This window comes from Anomalospiza imberbis, chromosome Z, assembly GCF_031753505.1.
Source record: "Anomalospiza imberbis isolate Cuckoo-Finch-1a 21T00152 chromosome Z, ASM3175350v1, whole genome shotgun sequence".
Taxonomy (NCBI): domain Eukaryota; kingdom Metazoa; phylum Chordata; class Aves; order Passeriformes; family Viduidae; genus Anomalospiza; species Anomalospiza imberbis.
The window spans coordinates 67,522,514-67,544,188 of record NC_089721.1 but is presented as its reverse complement, the minus strand read 5'-3'; the positions used below and the strand labels follow the sequence as shown (position 1 = coordinate 67,544,188).

General features: G+C 39.4%; 1 protein-coding gene across 1 annotated transcript in view; it reads left to right on the top strand.

Moving 5' to 3' along the window:
* Window positions 1-21,675, top strand: part of PGM5 (phosphoglucomutase 5) — a 68,379-nt gene that overhangs the window by 14,374 nt on the left and 32,330 nt on the right. The window contains exons 5-6 of the mRNA XM_068177475.1: window positions 1,549-1,739; window positions 2,637-2,791. Coding sequence (XP_068033576.1) covers window positions 1,549-1,739; window positions 2,637-2,791 — 346 coding nt within the window. The remainder of the gene's footprint in view (window positions 1-1,548; window positions 1,740-2,636; window positions 2,792-21,675) is intronic.

Genomic DNA, 21,675 nt, shown 5'->3' with positions numbered 1-21,675 from the left:
AGACAGCAAGGGGATCAATGGTGTACTGATATTAAAAAATATAAGCTGTGTCACTTGGGGAAACACAGGTCAGGATAAGATCTATTTTAGGCTACATTATGAATATATAATAAGGATTGCTGCAGATAATAAGTTGAAGGATAGGAGTGTGAGTAAGACTGTTTAGCATTATCTTATGGAAAACAGATTACATCAAGCAAACTAGATTTCATTCTTTAATGGGATTGCAAAAACAGACCCATAAAAGGTGCTGGACAGACTTAGAAAACTTCTGTAAAGCAATTTATCTAGTACAGTGTGATAGCTGTGAACACCCAGTTTTGCCAGACTGTGTCAAAAGGGCAGATAGTGTCCTTTAGCAATGCAGAGGGAGCAGTGAGGAAGGTACTGCCTCTTGTCATGTACCATACTGGAGAGAATGTTAGTAAAATACCTTGGAGCTCTCATGTTCAGGTCTGTTACTGACCATTCAGAATTTTTACATGTTGTCAAAAAGACACATAGTCTGTCTTAGGGTTAGAAAAACTCATGCATCACAAATATTATAAAGGACTTAGCTTCTTTTCTTTATTTACAAGGTGACAGAGAATTGGCTTTATGACCTTGCATTTTGGTTTAGAGATGGATATCTATAATTTAAAGTACATGTACATTTAAGTGTATACAAGTGGAATATATTTTTATGGCTGTACATGCTGGTAGTTTAACATTGGCAGAAAAAGGAGTAATTTGATAGGAGTCCGCTTTAGATAAGAACCCGAATCATGGTATATTCTACAGAATTAACATCTACATTTTCATGAAAAGAAGTTTCACTCACACAGTTTTACCTCAGGTCTCCGCTGCTTCAATTAGCAAGATTTAGGAGTAAGTTAGGAGAAAGAGAGAGCAGTCACTCATGCATTTTTACCTCTGAGTGACCTGCTGACACCTGCATCAGGGATGCAGAGTGCTCAGGTGGTGACCGTTTAGTCACCAAATGCATGTAATAATTACGGTATGTAACAGCATGGGGTTTTAGTTGGTCTTATCTTTAACAAAACAAATATTTTGGAGTTAGTTTTGAGAAAATTTTAATTTATTCTCTGCATGGTAGCAACTAAAATGTAGTAGAATTCTTTGGTGGACAAATCTATTGCAATTTTCACATGAGCTGGAATCTTAAGGTAGGTTTATTTCCCATATGTATTCACCTACTGTTAATTTTTCTTGCTATTATGTGTTATTTAAACACACAGAATAGTGGTTTATTTTTATTTTATTGAGAAAAACATCTTTAATTTCTGTACTTAAAAATGGGTTAAAAAACCTGTGTGTCTTTCACCATTGTGATTTTCATGTTGAATCAATTATTTTCATACTGATTAATTATTTACTTTGAGGACAATCACATATTCCTCTGTAAAATAATAATTTGAGGGCTGTTGCAAGGACAGATGTATAGAATTGCTGAAAGTATGTTTTGTGTGCAATGTCCACAGTGCTGTGAAAAATTTGAATGTCAAGCATAGGCTTTTGTGATTGCATGGCAGATTTCTGTTTTCACAGTTATGGGACCCTATGTGAGAAGAATCTTGTGTGATGAATTGGGAGCTCCTGCAAATTCTGCCATCAGCTGTATTCCTCTGGAGGATTTTGGTGGACAGCCTCCTGATCCAAATTTAACATATGCAACTGCCTTGCTGGAGGCTATGAAAGGTGGCGAGTATGGATTTGGAGCTGCTTTTGATGCTGATGGAGTAAGTATTTAGATCTGTCTTGAGGTTCCACTGTAGCTGTTGTTTTGTGTGGGGTCAGATAGGGGACATGTAAGTATAATTTATCTGCTTTTCAGTAACCCATTGAAGCTGAAAGTGGTATTACTTTCAGGTACAGATGGTAACATTTGCAACCCATAAATCAGACACATATGTTGTAATTTTTCTCTGCAGATGACTGAAAATCAAGCAGAATTTGAAGGCAGAATGAGAATTATTTAAGTATCAGGGTGGTTTTGTCTTGTGCCAGTGTGATACTTTTTTCCTTGGTTAGATGCACACAGCATATAGATAATACAGACTTGTCACAGTAAACAGTGACAGTGTTAAGTCCTTTTTGGTTAGCATCATGAATTAAGGGCTTTTTAGCTAAATAAAGCACTGAATCATAACCTCTGTTTATTTTAATTTTTAATGTCATATTATCAGCATAATAAAAAGCAATGTATTACAAAAGAACTTTCTGCCCTGACAAGGTGGGAAAAAGATTAAAAGATTCTGAAGAACAAAAGCTCTTTTCTATTCTATGTAAGCACAAAACACTCTCCTTCTCCCATAATAGTGCGTGCCATTGGCAAAAAGATTCTCCTACACAAACATTCTCTTGGCAGAAGCAGAGCTGCTGAAATGACATGTAGGAGGCAGAAGCTAGAAGTTGATCTGGAGCTTTGATTTGCAAGGCAGGAGGGAGTGATGGTGTGATAGTGAGATTATAAACATGCCAGGATGATGCCAGTAATTTTTTCTGCCCAAAGAGGGATGTGAGTTACCCAAAGCCTGGTCTTTTTCTCTCTACCTCCAGTGGATCTAGGAAAAGAAATTAGGTGTCCTGAACACATGGAATTTAGGATGCTATTTTAAATTTGTTTTCTTCTCCAGGACCGCTACATGATCCTTGGCCAGAATGGTTTCTTTGTTAATGCATCAGATTCACTGGCAATAATTGCTGCCAATCTGTCTTGCATTCCATACTTTTGTCAGATGGGTGTCCGAGGATTTGGCAGAAGCATGCCTACCAGCACAGCTCTAGACAAGTAAGATGAAATATTTATTTGTATCACCTTCATCATTACATTAGTTATCTCTACTTTTTATTACATAGCAATTCCGAAATTGTGAAGTCTTTTGTGAAGTCTTTTGATAAGAGCTTCTAATTTTCCCAATCTTTACGTGCTTTATTTTTTAAACTGGTTTTGACAAGATTTTTGTTTTACCTAGATTAATTTTTCTTATTTTTACTTGCATTAAAAGAGTTTAATTCAGTTTGGAGAAGAAGTAAATTGGTAAATCTCATGTACAGATATTTGACTGTATTCTTCCATAAAACTTTATTCTTTTTAATAGTAAATAATAGTTTACAGCCTAATCTGGCAGGCCTTTTTACAAAAGTCATGGAAGTTTAAAAAGGATGAAGTAATAATTCAGTACTAAACAAGTATTCAAAAAATCAAAACCCTCCTCAAACTGAGGAAATATGAGCATCTTGTGTTAGCAGCTGAATTTTGAACAAGTTTCATCCAGGCCTGAGTTTTCTGTAAATATCAAAGATGATTACATGTTATTGCATTAATATATTCTGTTTGGAAAAGTTTTGGCTAAATCAGTTGTGTCTCAGTTCATCTGGCTGCATAGCTTTACTATGACAAGAGTGATCTGCTGCTCTCCTTAAATGTGTCTAATCAGGAAATAGTAATTTTAAAGTGAAAGGTAGGTTGTATGGAGAGGTTGATTGCTGTATCTACAGTTTGCCTATTCAGGAAGTTTTGAGATGTTACTAAATTCAGAGCTTGCAGCTCCCTCTAATGATTGACAGAGTCTTTGGTAATATATTCCTTACTTGTGAGTAGATAGTCTAGTTTAAGGAAATACTGTTAGGTCAGTGTTTGATATGTTTTGTTTATTCTGTTCAGCAGTCTGAAAATCTCATTATCGTTATATTGAAATATGGTATAAGTAGAATTCATTTTGTATGTAAACACCATATCTACATTTCTGTAAGAACTGAAGAAAAAGTGACATGTAAACCTGTTTTTCTGTCTGCTTTTCATAAAGTTTGATGAATACTCAGAAAGCATGAACACAAGTCCCCGTCAATACACTGTGACTGTTTGAATTATATTCTTTGCGATGTTCACTTGATGTTTTGGTGCAGAGACTGTTTCATGGTGATTACTGCCTTATTTAGTTTTTTGGAGCTAAGCGTGATTGTTAAATAAAACTGAGCAACTGATAATGATGGAAGGACTTAAATATTTTCCCTTCCATTTTTACAAATATTTATTGTTATGAAGTTTTTCAGTCTGTATCCAGTACACTTGATTTATTTTGTTTTGTGATTCTCCTTGTTTTCTTGAAGATTTAGGAGTTAAATGTTGTCATGTAGTTCTGTGTAGATCATGCAGTTTTCACATAGATCATGTGGTTCCAAACCCCCTGCCATGGGCAGGGATACATTCCACTAGTTGTGCATCTCGGGCAGTGTGGCTGGAGCACTGTGGCTGGTAAGGACTGAGGCAAAACTGCCACTGAGTTCCTCAGTCTTCTTCATGCTCTCAGTAACCAGGTCTCCTGTTTCTTTCTGGAGAGAGTCCACATTTTTCCTAATCTTCCTTTTATCACCGGTGTACCTATAGAAACTATTTTTGTTGCTTTTGACATCCCTGGCCAGATATAATTCTATCAGGACTTTAGCTTTCCTAGCCTTATCCCCAGCTACTTGGACAATTAGTCTGTATTCCTCACAGGCTACGTGTCCCTGCTTCTACCCTCTCTAGGCTTTCTTCTTGTGTTTAAGTTTGTCCAGGATCAACTTGTTCATTCACACAGGCCTATTGGTGTTTTTGCAGTACTTCCTCTTCATTGGGATGCATCTCTGTCAAGCCTGCAGGAGGTGATCCCTGAATATTGCTTTCTTGGGCCCTTCTTTCCTCCTGGGCTTTGTCCCATGGCACTCTATTGAGCAGATCCTTGAAGAGACCAAAGCCTGCTCTCCTGAAGTCCAGGCTAGTGAGCTTGCTGTGTGCTTTCTTCACAGCCTTGCATTCCACCATTTCATGGTCAGTGCACTTCCCATTCCACACCAGCTCCTCATTGTGGTGAGATCAAGGTTCAGCTTAGGATGTCTCCTTGTTAGCTCCTCTGTCACTTGGATGAAAAAAAAAATTCATCCACGTACTCCAGGAACTCCTGGGTTCTGAGTGCCCTGCTGCATTGTCCTTTCAACAGATACCAGGGTGATTGAAAGCCCCCATGAACACCAGGGCTTGTGAATGTGAGGATGCTCCTATCTGTTTGTAAAGGGCTTTATCCATTTGGTCTTCCTGGTCAGGTGGCCTGTGGCAGACACTCACTGTAATGTTTCTGGTCACTGCTCTCCCTTTATCCTGACCCATAAGCTCTCCATAGCCACTTATCTGTCCTTGGATGGGTGTGTGTGGGCTGACTGCATGGATTAGGACACTCTAAGAAGTATCATAGACACCTTCCTTGGATGTTCACTGAGCTTTGGCCTGCTTCTGAACCTTGTTAATAAAAGTGGCTTTCCTGTTGGGGAGCTGGATCAATTCCTGTCCACTTGGCTACTGTTTTCTGAGGTAATGGAGATCTTACCTGAAGTCTTTGCTAGACAGCAAATGAAAACCACCTCTTTTTATGGTGTGTCCATATTGTGTGGCTACAGTTTAGCCTAAATGATTGAACTGGAGCTTTCCCTTAGCTCTATTATAGAAAAAGAAATATGCACAGTAACTTTAGGATTTAGAAAATCTGTTCCTTTTTCACTTTTGTTTATAATGTGTTGCTTAAGACTTTTTCAAAGGGCGTTCTTAAACTTAAAAAGAAGGAAGCGATAATCCAAAGGACTCTAAATGTTGCTTAGGAATATGGCATTAACAAATGGAGCAGTGACTTACAAGAGAATTCACTCAAAATATTTAACCAGTGTTGCATGTGTTTGCTTGAAGTGACTGATGGAATATACTAGTATGTACTGTAGGGAGAGGATAACACTTGACAGGAAACATCTGCTTTAATATGCTCCAACATCAACAGGATTGTGGCAGTAAGTCTCCAGACATCAATTCTCTGGCAATATGTACTCATAGACTGGTGTTCTTTTTGTTTTGGGGAATGTGAACCTGTATTCCCTGTTCAAAAAACTATTATTGTTTCATATCCTTGTATTCTGATTTATCTGATGCCTGCATAACAGGAAAGGAAATGAAATACTGAGATGTTAGCTAACAGTGTACAAAATGAGAATCACGAGGGTGAATAAAAATAGTTTCTGTAGGAAATACGAAGTTGGGTGTGTGTATAAAATAACAGCCAAGATGGTACTGGAGAAATGGGTTTCTGAGAGAATACTAGTGTATTCTCAGACTAGCATCTGATAGGTTGTTTCAACAGCAAGGGTCTTTCAACAGCATGTAAGTGCTTTCATTACACTTAGCCTGGGCAAAGCTAAGCACCTTACTGCGCTGTACCTTGCCATTTTACATCTGGGAGCCTATCTCTTAATGCAACTTCGACACATCAGTGTTCTGTCTGCTGATTGTCTGTTTGTTGTCTGATCATCTAGAGACAGCTTTTAAGGGGGGCTGTGGTGACAATAAATGTTCTGGCTTGTTTATGTCCTGTAGTAATGGAGGGCAACGATGCTATGAGCTCTAACCAATCTGCCTTAAGGAGGCTGCCCCTGGCAGCAAGAAACATTGTGCTTTAGAATGTGGTCCATTTTGTCCGAAGCACACCAAGAAGCTTTGCTTATGTCATAGAAACATTTAGGTCAGAAAAGACAATAAGATCATGAAGTCCAAACCTCCCTCCCTCCCTCTTGTTTTTACACATTTGATTTCTTTTCTTCTTTTGCTAAACACTTCCTTTATTTTCATCTATCTTTGTTCTCTCTCTTATCTTCCACATTTCCATGTTCTTCCCCTGTTCCTCTTATCCCACTTCCTTCCCACTCAGTGTCTCCTCTTTTTCTTCAAATATATACCTCAGGCCACAACACACCACATCCCACTTGTGCCTTTGTCATTATTTCCTTGAATTCTTAAGATACAAATCCTGCATAGATTTTTTTGTCTGTTTTTTCTTGTGCATTTCTTCTATGTTGCTCATCTGAAAAAGTTTGTGCCAGAAGCAGGATAGGTACTGTGTGCTTATTTTTCTCTGCATGGACACCCTGTACTATTGAGTTTAAGGGATATTTTCAACATAAAGGCTTCTCCAAGTCATAAATATGTCTTTCTACATGGTTCATACTGCATTCACTTTGTGATTGTGCTTTGTTCCAGTTATGCCAGCCATGACCTTACTCCTTTTATCTTTCTTCAGCAGGATAATTCAGTCTCACTGTCTCTTATCTGAAATAGGCTCACTGTGAATTTTTAAGACACCTCTGTCAAACTTAGTGCATGTCACATACAAGCAGTTTTTAAATTAGAGCAGAAGGACAATTTGTGTTCTGGAATGCTGTGGAAGGACAACTGCATAAAACCTTCATGATTATAATTTAACATGTTTGAAATGTAATATAAAGTTGGGGAGCACTGTGATTGGAAAGGTGTTTAGGATTTGTAACTTCTAAATTAACATTGCAATATTAAAAGTGTCCATATAAATCCTTTGTATACTTGTATATATAGTAAAAAAAAATAGGGTTTTTTCTGTATCAGCTTTCAAATATGTTCTACAGCTAAATGTCTTATTTACACAAACATGACATGTTTGAGAAGACTTGTGGAGGAAAAACCAACTATCATTACAAGGCACTAATGTTCTTTCTATAGCTGTGCCTCTCTACAATGTGCTTGTAATGTAGCTGCTATCCTTTCGTCCCTGAATGTTTTTTTAAGGAGGTAATTTATCATTGCAAACATTTTCAAAGATATCCTTAGGGAGTTGTCTTGGTCTTTATGTTTTCTTTGATGGTGGATTTGTTATGCTTTACTATAATGTGGCTTATTTGACTGTTGCAAACCCACCATATGCTTGACTATCCAGTGTTTCTTTATCCTAGCCTGCACTGGTCAAAACATGCTGAAGTCATGACAGGCTGCATTTTAAATTTGTATGAGGTAAATGTTTATTCTCAACACTTTACAGGACAATGGCAGTTGGATACTCAAAATGCTTTTTCAGTGAAAGATAAGAATGAGTATACATCAATCTATTGCATGCTCTTGATACTTACAGGAGAGAATTAATCTTCTGTTCTTCAGTGGCTGCATGTGAAGAAAAGGACAGAAAACATGTTGGTGTCCTATCCTGTGAAATATCAGTAGGATACTGATATTTTAGCCATATCTGAATATCTAAGTTGTCCTTTATTGATTAATAGCAAGAGAAGCGAAGCAATCCCATGGCTTTTAGCTTTAGGATCTGAGAGGGATTCCATGGCCAGTTCTGGGCCTGAAGGCAGCTGTTCCTTATTGAGAATGGCAGGCTGCATAGCAGCTTGACACAACACACAGCTCTTACTCTTACACAAAGGTAGCTGGATTCTGGCCTGTGTATGGAGTGGACTGCTATAGCTGCTTAAGTTAAAATGACTAGGTTCATTGGTTGTGCAATGTGAAACTTGCAGGACTGAATACATAAAGGTGATTTGAAAGCTTTCTTTATTTAAGAAGAAAAGATGAGTTGAAAACTATGCAATGCTCTGTTTCCAGCTTAATCTTTGGCTGAGAATTAAGTCCATTTGTCAACCAGAGTTAGAGAGATGAAGATTTGGTGCTTGGTGAGAAATAAGTATGTTTTGTAACCTTGATTGACTCCTGTTCAGAAGTATGTGTATTTGTAGTTTTCACAAACAAAGAGACTTTTGTCTAAGCTTAATGTGCTGTATCTGAAAAACTATCTGAAAAAAGGAAATGCATTGCAAAATGCCTGGAGCAGGCAGTGTGCAGTAGATTGATGGTGGGTAACAGAAAGTAACAGATTCTTAGTGCCTCATGTCTTACATCTCAAAACATATATGGCTATGAATAAACAGCAGGAATTCCTACAAATGTCCTGTTAAAAAGTCTAAAAGTGTTGCAATTAAAACAGTCTGAGGAATTTTGCATCCAAATCACAAAGTTACAGAAGACTTTGTGACTACTTAAAATTTAAAGGGCCCTTTTCTTTCAGGTTTTATGCCATCTTATTATATGCTTCAGCGTAGAAAGGCTCCCTGGTATATCAGCATGTCTGAACATGTTTTGTCCAAGCTAGAAAGCACAGCTGGTATCAACCTTAGAGTAACCTCTCCCATCAAAGGATTTTTTTTTGTTAATGGGTGACCTTCATGGAGAACGCTTCCTGCTGATTTAAAAGAAAAATTTTCTGGCACAGAATTTCAAAACAATGTATCTAAAATTCTACTTCTAGAGTGTATTAAAGTATAATCTTCTTAGGTTGCATAGAAATCAAGAGGAAAATTAATGGTTCTTTACATTCTGTGCGTTTTGAAGATCCCTATAAGACTGGCACAGCCAGGGAACTTAAAATTATTTTAAGAAGCTTGAGAGTCCTGTTAGACTAGATCTTACTTTAAGTAATAATCACTTGAATTGTTATATTAATTTTGAAGGAGAAGAATCATTGTCTCCTGTTTCCTTTTGTGGGGGAAATGAAAGAGGCTGAAAATCTTTTCAACATCAACAATTCTTTGATTCTGTAGTAACAGTCTATACCTAAGGCATACTATACTTTCTTCTTCTTTCTGTATTTTTTTTCTATGAGCACTATAATGTACTTGTGAAACTGCTTTCTTCCTTTCCCTTCCCAGATAAGTCCTACAACCAATAAGAGCACTTACTAATTTTCAGTCTCTAAAATCTACTGAACAGTTTGCGAGAGAGAGAAGGGAAAACTGGTGTAAGCCAGGCAATCTAAATCTAAATGGCATCATTAGGGAGCTACTAGAATAAATCATGTCTCACCAACCTGATTGCCTGGCTGATGAAACGATGGAATCTATTGATGGTGTTAGATAGTAGTTGTAATTTACTGCCGTCTTAGCAAGGCTTTTGAAGCTGTCCCATGCTATTCTTGTATCCAACTCAGGACTTTATATTTGAATATAAAGGGTGGAGAGCTAGGTAGATAAAAGTCTGGTTTGATGCTCAGACTCATGGGCAATTGGTAAAAACTGGTAAAAAGTGAGGTACTGTAGGGGTCTGTTCTGTGACCTGTCCTGTTTAACATACTTGTCAGTGGTCTGAAGAAGGAGATGGAGAACACACAAACCCATTTTGTAGATGACACCAAATTGTGTGTGTGGTGCCCGTTGATATGCTGGAGAGCAGAGCCAGTGGTCATAGAATCATCAAGGTGGAAGAGACCTACAATATCATCCAGTCCAGCCACTCACCTGGTACTGCCTGCCACTGTTGCCCCTAAACCACTAAACCTATCACAAGATCCAGACACCTCTTGAACGTATATAGGGATAGTGACTCCACCACTTCCATGGGCAACCTGTTTCAGTGCCTGAGCACTGTAACAGTGAAAAATGTTTTTCTAGTATCTAATCTGAATATCCTCTATCTTAGCTTAAGGCCATTTCCTTTGTCCTCTCACTGTAGGCACAGTAGAAGAGACCAACCCCCACCAAATAACAACCTCCTTGCAGAGAAATTGTAGAGGGTGATTAGGTCTCCCCTGAGCCTTCTTTTTTATAGACTAAACAAATGCAGATGCCTCAGACATTCCTTATGTGACATGTTTACTAGATCCTTCACGAACCTTGTTGCCCTTCTCTGGACATGTTCCAGAACCTCAAAATCCTTTTTGAAGTGAATGGCCCAAAAATTGACATAATATTTAGCTGCAGCCTCACCAGTGAGGAATACAGGAGGATGATCTCTGCCCTGGCCCTGCTGGCCACACTGTTCTTGATACTGTCACAGGAACCTGGACAACTGGCAGGAATGGATGGCAAAGACCTAATGAAATTCAGCAGCGACAAACCACGCCCTCAGAAAGGCAGAGCCCTACAGTGATGCCGACTGCAGCAGAGGAACTGAGGAGCAGCTCTGCAGCTACAGGCCAGCATCCTGGGGGACAGTTGTCTGAGAAGTTGTGTGCTCTGGAATCAGAAGAAGCCAGTGACACTCTGGGCTGTAAGAGTAAGAAAGTGGTGCAGAGAGTGGTGCAGAGAGTGAGGGAAGTTATCATTCCCTGCTTATCATGTGTGAAACCACTCCCAGATTTTGTTTTTTGTTTGGTTTGGGGTCCCTACTATAGGAAAAACATCAGTAAAGTGGAGTGAGTTCAGCATAGGATCACCAACACAGAGCGGGGCTGGAGCACAGGCCCTAAGAGGAGAGGCTGGGGAACTGTATTCAGCCTGGAGAAGGACAGCTTCTCTGGTGGGACCTAACAACAGCTGCCCAAACCTACGGAGAGTGGTTGTTGAGAAGCTGGAGCCAGGCACTTCTCAGCTGTGCATGGTGAAAGGACAAGAGGCAAAGAAATTTGAAAGAAGCAAATTTTGTGTCCAGGAGTTTGGACAAGAGACCTTCCATGGTCACTTCCAATCTAAGTTACAGTACTGTGTCCTTATGAAAAGACCTTTGCTGGAAAGCCCTTACACCACCAAGATTGTTGAGCTTGCCTGCACCTTTGCACTCTTGCAGTTACTATGTAGCAGCAAGGTGTTTTATAGAAAAAAAAATTATGTTACCTTATATTATTTTTTTTCTTCAAAACCAAGGAACTGGCCATCTGGAGAAACTGCATTTTTTTGTGTCCTGATCATTTTCTGAGCTATCCTGCTGTCTCTGCATGAGAGGATGGAAGTAGTATTATAGTACTTGGGAGGTGAAGAAGCAACTGGGGAGGCAATCAGTAACTTCTGATATGTACCTAAAGCCATTCTTTCTCTATTATTCAGATAATTCAGAGTACTGGTAACCCAATTTGAATCACAGTCAATACAGAGTTTTGTAATGTGTAGTAGATATATTCACATCTTTTGTCAATGAGCATAGGCACAGTGAACCAGCTGACCTCACTGTAGTAAGCCAGGAAAGGCTAATGAATATGAGACTTGTACTCCTGAGTTAATGGAGGGTATTTTCCCTGTGCTTAGTTAATAAGATTGTTGCATATCCTGAAAGAGACCCTGGGTCTTGCCAGTCTTTAGTTATGATGTTATTCACCTCATTAAGTATCTGCAGAAGAGCATAAGGAGAATACCTCTTTATTACACCTTATAATTCATCATGCCAGTTTTCTTCTCTGGTGTAATAAAATCTTCCTGAAAGTTGCTATAGAATTAGAAAACTTACAAAGCATTTATCCTTGCCTTCATAGACCTTTGTATGCTGAAAAACCCATGGGTTCTGTATGCAGCAGTGACTGTGAAGGACTTGGGACTAGAATGGTGTTTAACAGTGGGGAACTGGCTTTAAGTATTGTTTTTTCCTTGTTCATGCTTTTGGATTTTTTTGTTTTTCTGTAGTCTGTGTTCCTTACAGACCTGGCTGATATTTCATTGTTGCACTAAACACAAAGTTCTTCCTTAATGAGATGAGGTCCACTAATAAAATTCATTTGTGTCATTTTGTGCTTGAGTGTTTCTTATATTCTTAGATAAGTTTCATTTTCTGGGGACCAGCTTGCTTTAATCAGCCTTTTTGTTTGTTTCTGTTATTTCCATACATTAAGAAGATTGGTCTCCTGTCTTACTCAGGACACCGTCAACAAGTCAGGCTGTTAACACAGGGTACTACAGCACAGAAATGACAGCTGTTTTTCTGTATGTATGTTCAAAAAACCCTGCTTTTGCACACTGTGCTTAGCTCATCACAGGCCATGCAGATGGGAATGGGGCAGAGACAGGCTGTCTAATACTAAGTCAGTTGTTGCCATCAAAGAAGTGGACAGTGTCTTTTCTAGAACAGGGCTTAATCTTCCTGCTGCTTAGTCATGGCAGAATTAGGAGGCTAAAATAAACTTGGAATTTTTAAAGGAATTACATTTGTTTTGTAAAAGTTCACAGAATGCTAGAAGTCATCATATCTGATCACTTGGCATTCTCTTTGTCCTGATGATGAGGAGTTAACTTACTCTATAAGCACATGAATGCTGAAATAATAATGAAAAGTGGTTCTTGTATCTCAGCCAGGAAGGGCATGAATAACCCTAGGGATTACTGCAATACATCTGGAGAGCATGGCTGCATGCTTTCCAGCTGGTTGGACTTTTTTTCATTACTACTGTGAACTCTGCAATCAAACCTCATTCTCTGTGGTTATGCAGTACATATGTGTGCAGTTTGTCACTGGAACAGGCTTTCCAGGGAAGTGGTTGCAGCCCCAAGTCTGTCAGAGTTCAAGGAGCATCTGCACAGTGATCTCAGTCATATGGTTAATTGTTAGGTCATTGTGTGAGGAGCAGGGAGTTGGACTTGGTGATCCTTATAGGTCCTTTCCAACTTGAGATATTTTACGATTCTAATTTCACCTCACAAGGACTCAGAGCACTGTGCCAGCTGGTTTTATTATGTGAAAGACAAAATTCTATTGGAGTATGTTGCTGCCAAAGCACATATCTCTCTCATTTTAGTCACAGAAGTGTGTGTATTTGCTAGTTGTCTGTGGCAAAGCAGCTTTTGTCTCTTGCTTTTGTCTTACTTCTAGCCCAGCCATAGCTGAAGACTGTATATGTCAACAGCTGTTTTTAATCATTCTATTAGAGCTTGTGTGAAAAGGACAATGAGGTTTTCATAAGACGTGGAGTCACAGGCACGCTGTCCTGAAGGTTATACTTCCTTTGGGAGTTGACTCTTGAAACATTTGCAGAAGAGGGTGAGAAATTATGCATTTTGGATCTGAATCTCAAACTGATGACTAAAGCAAAATGAGACAGCATTTGGTGTGGAACTTTATGATGAGTACACCTGTTAACATCCCACGCACTGAGGAAAACAACCCCCTAATAAGAAAGAGTTACACAGACTGCATCTAGTGCAAAGCTTTCCAGTTCATTTGTAACCAAGAGAAACAGTTGGAAACAACATTAGTTGCTCCAACACATTTTGTTGGAAGTTACTTGTAAGTTTGGGTTTGTGGAAACGTACATTTGAAAGGCAACTATAGCATTTTCACAAACTTGTGTATTCTATGTAGAGGGGTGTGTAGCTTATGTTAAAGAGAAGATATGTTGCCCATATATATTGTTTGCAACTGTAATGCATAAATAGTTTTTTATCCTAGCTGGTTTGACTGGGAACCCAGTGAGAATTTTTGTGTTTTCATCACTTTTATCTATTGCATCATTTGTCTATGAGAAGAAGTATGGGCTTTGTTGTTGATGAAAATTACTATAATTTCCCTGTCCAAGTAGCATTTATTACCATTAATGCAACATCATGAGGTTGCCAGAATATTACAGAATGAACTAAGCCATAGTCTGTACATTTCCTTAAAAGTGCTCTTTTTTGTTTATTTCATTTGGTACTGTGGATCTGAGGTATGGTATGTGTAGTTATGGATGGTTTGACTGGCTTGCAAAGTCCTTCTGTGATTCCAGAGAGGAATAATATAGATAGAGCAAATGTCTCCATAAAATTACTGCTGAGTTGTATTAGGAAATTAGCTTAGTCAGACCTCTCTTTGTAAACTGTAGAATTAAGTTCTTTAGGATATGCTCCTGACTGGCTGATCACTCAGTGCTGGAGTAGTCTGCTGAGTTGTTTTATCTCTGCAATCATCCAGTGTCATATTTTTTCTCATTATCTTTCCTCCCAAGTGCAAATTGATTTCTTAGAGAAGATGGAACATGACGGGACTGTAAGGATAGCTCCTTTGTGGGCCAGTCAGCATGGTTTTTAGCCCTTGGGCAGTGGTCCACACCAGCTATGAGGTCTTGAGGTTTCCAGAATCAAGAGCTAATTTTACACCCTTCCTAGTTAAAATAATATTGAGTAATTTGTTCTTCAGAAACACAAGAAATTGTTGTCTAAAATCAGATTAATGTGGTCTCAGGAGCACTGCTGTGAGCTTATAGATTTCTAAGAGTACTTTCTATTGTTCAAATAAATCAACTCCCTATTAGGTACAACTAAAGTTCTATTTGCTTATTTTTGTCAAATCTCTGTACAAATAAGGTTTGTTTTTCTCCTCCTTAAGCATTTAGAAATACTTAAGATGATTGATTCATTCTTGCTTTTGCCAATTTAGAGGATTTTACTAACATCATTACCAGACCGTGAGCTGTATGCTCCTTGTCCAGTTTCAATCTGACTTTGCTTCTTTGCAGAAATTGTCTTTGTGGTGTGTCGGAACCCAGAATGTCCCTTGGACACTCTTGGATGTTCCAGGCCCAGGTCAGAAGCATTTGAGACCCTGGAATGCAGCCACAGACCCCTGTGGCTTTGAACCTGATCCATGGAACAATTTACCAACCTTGCAGGACGAACAAGAAATCACAAAGGTTTAGATATTATAGTAGAAGTAGTCACAAAGTGAAAGGAAGAGTTTTTGAGTGCTGTACAGGGGGGTTTTAGGCCTTGTACAGAGGGGTCTGAGTTTTGTACATGGGGGTCAGAAGTTCTAAGATGGAGGGATTTGGGTGTGCCCTGTCCTCTTTCTTCATCCTAACCTCCATGTTCTTGGTGATGTTAACACTCACAGATTGGTTTAGAGTACAAAGTCACTGTTCAATATAGGTGATGGGCATTGGGGGAAAACTGTAAACATCTAATACGTAATGTATGATATAAAAGAGGGCACCAGCCCCCTGGGTGTCAGGGTGTGCCCTTGCCTGACTGCTGAACGGACTGCAGCAGCTCAGGGAGAAATCTTTTAGATAACATACAATAAACTACCTTGAGACCGGACGACTGAAGACTACTGAGTCTTTCTTTGGAGACACGGGTTGGAGGAGTGACTTTTCCACCTTTATGGTCTCACCCCAACCAGGGGTGAGTTCCGACAGTGGTGGGTATCACTCAGCCAGCAAAATTAGAGAGCTAATTAAGGTTCTTGTAGCTCACTGCAATGATGTATTTGACTGTCCTGCTGAATTTACTGTAATGATACTGAATTGCAGCTTGAACTAACCCATCAGACCCTTCCATTTCTATCTTTACAGCCACCATTAAATATAGGATGTATCAAGGCCCACATGTCATATTTTATAGGTTTTTTTTTTTTCATTTTTATCAGATGAATCAATTCTTTGTTTCACTGGAAAGAGTTGTGGAAAGCCTGGCAGTAACCTTTCTAGAAATTCTTCAAATGAATCATTCAGAACATTAAAATTTGTTACTAATGAATGAGAGTCTTGGCAATGCATTAGCATGTCTACGAGTATTTCCATACCTGAGGCAAAGTGGGCAAGGAGTCTACTGTGTTTCTCTTCTGCCTGTTCCTCCTCATGCCCCAGAGCTGTTTTACATGCTCCTTACTTAGTTATTTATCTTTAAATCTTTTAAACATTACCCTGTGGAATGGGAGAGTGCTGGAAGGTGATACCAAGTTAGTGGAATCTATATGGGTAGAGTCTCAGTGAAGGAAATTAATTTCTTAAGATTCAGTAGCTGTTTATTCTAGGAGGTTTTCTTTCCTCATGTGGGTCTGACAAATTGGCCTTCCTCCTGCAGTATTTGAAGTCCATCTCAGCTACAATTAGTAGCTAGTAGTGGTGACTGATACTTGGTCAAGCTAATTGGTTTGATGGGCTTTAAGTGCAATATTAGAATTTTTCCTGTAGAAATTGGAATTTTCCTATTGGTACTTCTGTTTAAAGGCAAGGGAGGACTCTGCAGGGGCTAGGCAGGAGGAACCCATGCAATCTGTAGTTTCAGTGCAGATAAGCCTCTCAGCTAGATGTTAAAGTACAGAATTGTTTGGTTTATACAGTGTGTTGACAGCATCCTGTTTTTTTGTATAGATGAAAAACGATCATGAGAAATCAGAAGCAAGACGATGAACACTTCAATTTTGTACTTTGAAATTGCTTCTTCCCTCCTTTTTAAACAATAAACCTTCCAACTTATTTTTATTTATACACAGACCTATTCACCTTGGCATAATTTTTTTCCCCTCTTCACAGGGAGTGGTATTTCTGTCTGTAAGGTACTCAATTTGTTAACAGATTTATTGGAAACTGCTCTTACAGTCCACATAACTAATGTTGCTTTATAATGGGTGTTTAATACTCAGTAAAGCAAAATAGTTGACATTTTCTTCTCGGTACCAGTTAAGCAATGTAATTAAGCACATTTTACTTTTGGACTCATGAGAACCCCTAGATATTTGAATGGAAATAAGAAAGCCTTTTGTAGAAGTTTATTAAAAAAAATAAATGGGTATAGAATATAGAAAAAAAGATCTGATTGAAAGTACTGTGTTTTTTATTACTTACTTGTTTTTTATTTTTATCCATTTATTATTTACTCATTTCTTTCTGGCACTGAACCCTTGTACAAAACACTTGTTGTTCTGCAAAGGAGAAATTGAAGCTGTTCTGTGCCTGAGTCAGCATCCCCCAGCACAAACCTCCTAGGTTGCATCTCTTCATAAATCTCAGTGTGGGTGGTATGCTGAAGCTGGGCCAGAAGGACATAAGATATGGAAGGGGAAAAGTGCTGAAGAACACAACTCAGAAGGTGGGGTTACATGTCCACGGACAGTAGTGTAGTGTGAAATCACATAAAGCTAGTGAACATTCTGAACACTGCTGCAGTTAAGATAACATATTCATCAAAGCCTGAATTACACATTCTTCACGCAGTGTGGTGACTTTTGTGGAAGCCTGGATAAGCCCATATGCTTACATGGTATCTATGCAGGGCAGTGCAGAGGTGTTCTGTAGAGTCCCACTGCCTGTTGTGCCTGCAAAGCACCAAACCTGGCCTGTGAAGGAGATTAGCCAACATAGGCACAGTGCCACACTGATGGGCCCAGACTGCTTCCTGCTTAACAGGTTAACTCCTTCACCCTGAGCTTACAGGTACCTGCACCATGCTCCGTTGTTCAGTGTAGCACTTATTATTAATCGTCAAAGGTGCCTAAGGTGGGTGAGTATCCAGCAGGACTTAAATCACTAGTCCTCCCACAAAAAGTTTGGCTGTGATCTTTGTAGACCTGCCCCTGAGAAATGCAGGACGCTTTTTTCTAGTCTACTTTCTTGTTTATTCTCATCTTACCATGTCTGTGTTTTCCTGCACACACAGCAGAAAAGAACACTATTATAAATACTGTACTTAAAATAAACGCTCTTAGCAAACTCAGATACAGATACTCAGTCCAGATACAGGCATTCAGGTTGACAGCCTGGGTTAGTTCTAAACACAGGAGATCCGTTCTGAATTGTAACATTCAATGGAAGAGAAAGAAGAAATAAGTGTTGGTAGTGTGATAAGTTCAAAAGGCTAAACTTATTAATAGTTTGGAAAAAGAATTTTACAATCCACTTATTCCTAGTAAAAGGTAACTAAGAGTAATTTCTAGCAGTTAAAAATAAATTCACTGATTTAATTGTTTGTAATGACAGCATAAATATTTCCTTTGAAATTAAGGGTTTTTCATTATGATTAAATAAACTTTTCTTTAAAAAAAACGCAGGAATGTTGGGTTTTCGCTTGACCTAACAATGTATTTAATAGAGATGAACAAGACAGTGCTCCTTAGTAACTTTGCTCATAGAAAAACTCCACCTGAGTCAGTATTTATTCAATTACATTTTATTATTATTGTACCAAAGGCTGTTGTCTAGGAGTTGCATCCATTTCTGATTCCTTTTGGAAGATCTGCTCCATGCTAAAATCTGTGCTGTGATTTTTTTAAAAAGCTGACAGAATAGGTTTAGGTTGTGATGTTTTTTTTACTTTCTGGAGACTGCAAGAAACTGTGTATTCTGTAGTTTGACCCTGCTTTCGAGCTGACAGCAGTATCCATACCATAATACTCTTACTGAGCAGAAGCAGATGCCATAGACTTACTGGCCAGTTTCATGACTGAAGTGAGGGGCTTCTCATAAAATCCACAGTAGGATTTTTTTAAGGCTGAATTTCCTCAAAAGGAGGGATAGCTCTCAGTTTCTATATGTACAAACTTCAGTTAAATTGAATTAAATATTTAGCACTTCTGAGAACTGTTTTCTCCAATGGAATCTCATTGTTAGAACTCTGTATTATCATCCAGATTACAGAGGAGAACAAGCCAAAGTTGTACTTAAGGCCTTAAAAACCTAGGCCTGCATATGAGGACTCCACCAGTGTAAATTCCTAAAAGGGATTTAACTTTCCAGAAAGCAGATTCTTTAATGGCTCATAATGCTCCCAAATATGGGATGGTAACAATCTCACTATAGCATGTGTGTAGCTTGCATTCACTTGGTAGTTTTAACCCTCGCAGTAATTTCATACCTTGGTCACTACAACAGTAACCTATTTGCAGCACCTGCAGTTGTGGGGTGATAAATCCCAGCTTTGCATGCCATCTGCTTCATGTGTTTTTTAAAGGTGCCTTTACCATTCTGTTCACCAGTGAGTTCTGCGTCAGTGGCAGTTCACTCTGTCATAGATTAGACTAGGCTAGAGTACAATGTCCATAAAAGTATCCTTGCACCTCCTGCCCACAGTGGACAGGATTATCACATTCGTTTTGAAGGCAAAGGCAGACTCAGCAAGGAGCTGTTCTGGCTATTTTTACTTTGACCACTTAACTCCCTGAGGAGTAAGGAAGAGACAGTGGCCTTTTGCAGTCCTTTCTCAGAGATTTCATTAGGGCTGTGCTGCAGCTGTTGACCTGCTTACAAATGCACTTCAGTTCTACAGTGCTCCCCTGGCTCTGTATCTGACTATGCAGTTAGGCATATGACTTTACTTTTACCCTTTGGGATAGAATCAGAAAGTTACCTGTGGGGATTGGAACACTAATTAGTTTTCCATTATTTTGTAAAGTGTCTCAAGTACTTTTAAGAGTGCTTTTTTGTGTGTTGCACAAGGTGCTTGTAACATTTGGCTGAGGTGTTGCAGAGCTTGTGTAGGAAAACTTGATGGTGTGAAATATGGAGCTGTCTGTTCACACCATGACCTACAGGTGGCAGGCAACAAGGAATACGATTGACTGTGAGGCCTCACTGTGGCTACTGGGGAGCCTGAGTTCTGGGATAAGTGCTTTAATCATCTGTGCGATGGTGCAGGTCTATTCCTAAGGAAGACAGATGAAGTCCAGTGAACTTCAAGGGGGCAAAGGGAGATACTAAGTTTTAAATTTGTTTGGTTTAGAGGTTTAAAACTAAGTGTCTGACTTGCCACACAATATTCCTTAGGCATGGTGGTGATTGTGCTGAACAAGAGTTCCGTGTAGCTCAGTTGCTTGTATGTGTCTGTGGTATTACAAGACACAAGCCAGGTAGATTGTATTCATGGATTTGTTAGCTAAACTGAGCAAAGGAGAAGCATTACTGGCCCTGGACTAGTGCTAGTGATGAGCTCATTAGAGTGGTTAAGATCAGAGACTGACTGGAATGTAGCAACCATGCCTGGGTTGAGTTCATGATCCCAAGGAACATGGGCCTGCCAAGGAACATAGACTGAATGTTGAATTTTAGAAAAGCAAACTTCCAGTTGTTTAAATAATTAGTGAATGTGATCCCCTGGGAAACTGTCCTTAAGGACTGAAGAGCAGTCCATAGCCGGCAACTCTTTAAGATCACTTTTCTTTGAGCACAAGAGCTTTCCTTCACAGTGTTCAGAAAATCAAAGAGAGCAAGACAGAAACTGGCATGGCTGAGCAAGGATCTGCTTCTCAAGCTGAGGAATAAGAAGGAAGTGCATAGCCAATGGAAGCAGGACAGGTGACCTGGGAAGAGTACAGAGATACAGATTGGATGTATAAGGATGGGTCAGGAAAGCTAAGGCACACATGGAATGGAACTTGGCAAGGGATGTGAAGAATAACAAGAAATAATTCTATAAGTACATAGCTCAGAAAAGGAAGGCCAAAAGTAAAGGCCATGATAAATGAGAAGGAAGAATGGTGAAAACAGAAATGAAAAAGTCTGAGGTACTCAATGAATTCTTCGTCTCAGTCTTCACTGGCAGTTAGGCTTTCCACAGCTGTCAAGTATCTGAACCTCCAGGTGGGGGTTGGGGGAGTCGAGTTCATATCATTGACAGTGAAGGGCAGGTATGAGACCACTTGATGAAGCTAAATAAGCCCATGTCCGTAATGCTGATGAGCTACACTTAAGGGTCCTGAGGGAATTGGATGATATTTTTGCCAAACCAATCTCCATCATATTTGAAAAGTTATGGTGGTCAGGCAAAGTCCCTGGAGACTACAAAAAGGGAAACATCAGTCCTGTTTTTAAAAAGGGGAGAAAGGAAGACTGGGAACTGCAGACTGGTGAGCCTCACCTCTGTGCCTGGGAAGATCATGGGACAGATCCTCTTGGAAGCAGTGTTAAGGCACATGCAAGACAAGGAGGTGATTCAAGGCAGCCAGCATGGCTTTACTAAGGACAAATTGTGCCTGACCAGCCTGGTGGCCCTGTATGATCCAGTGACTACAGTGGCTGACAAGGGAAGACTGATAGATGTCATATACTTAAGTTTGTGTTATCCCTCTGACATGGTCCCACATGGCATCATAAAGAGGGGTGGCCAGCAGGGTCAGGGAGGGGATTCTGCTGTTGTGAGATCCCACTTGCAGTGCTGCATCCAATTCTGGGGTCCTCAGCATGAGAATGGTGTGGACCTGTTGTAACAGGTCCAAATGAAGGTGATCAGAAGTCTGAAGCACCTCTCTTGTGAGGACCGGATGAAAGACTTGTGGTTGTTCAGCCTGTAGAAGAGAAGGTTCTGGGGAGACTTCCAGGGAGCCTTTCTGTACCTAAAGAGGGCTTATGAAAAGATGGAGAGCAGCTTTCCACATGCACACATAGTGATAGGACAAGGAGGAATGTT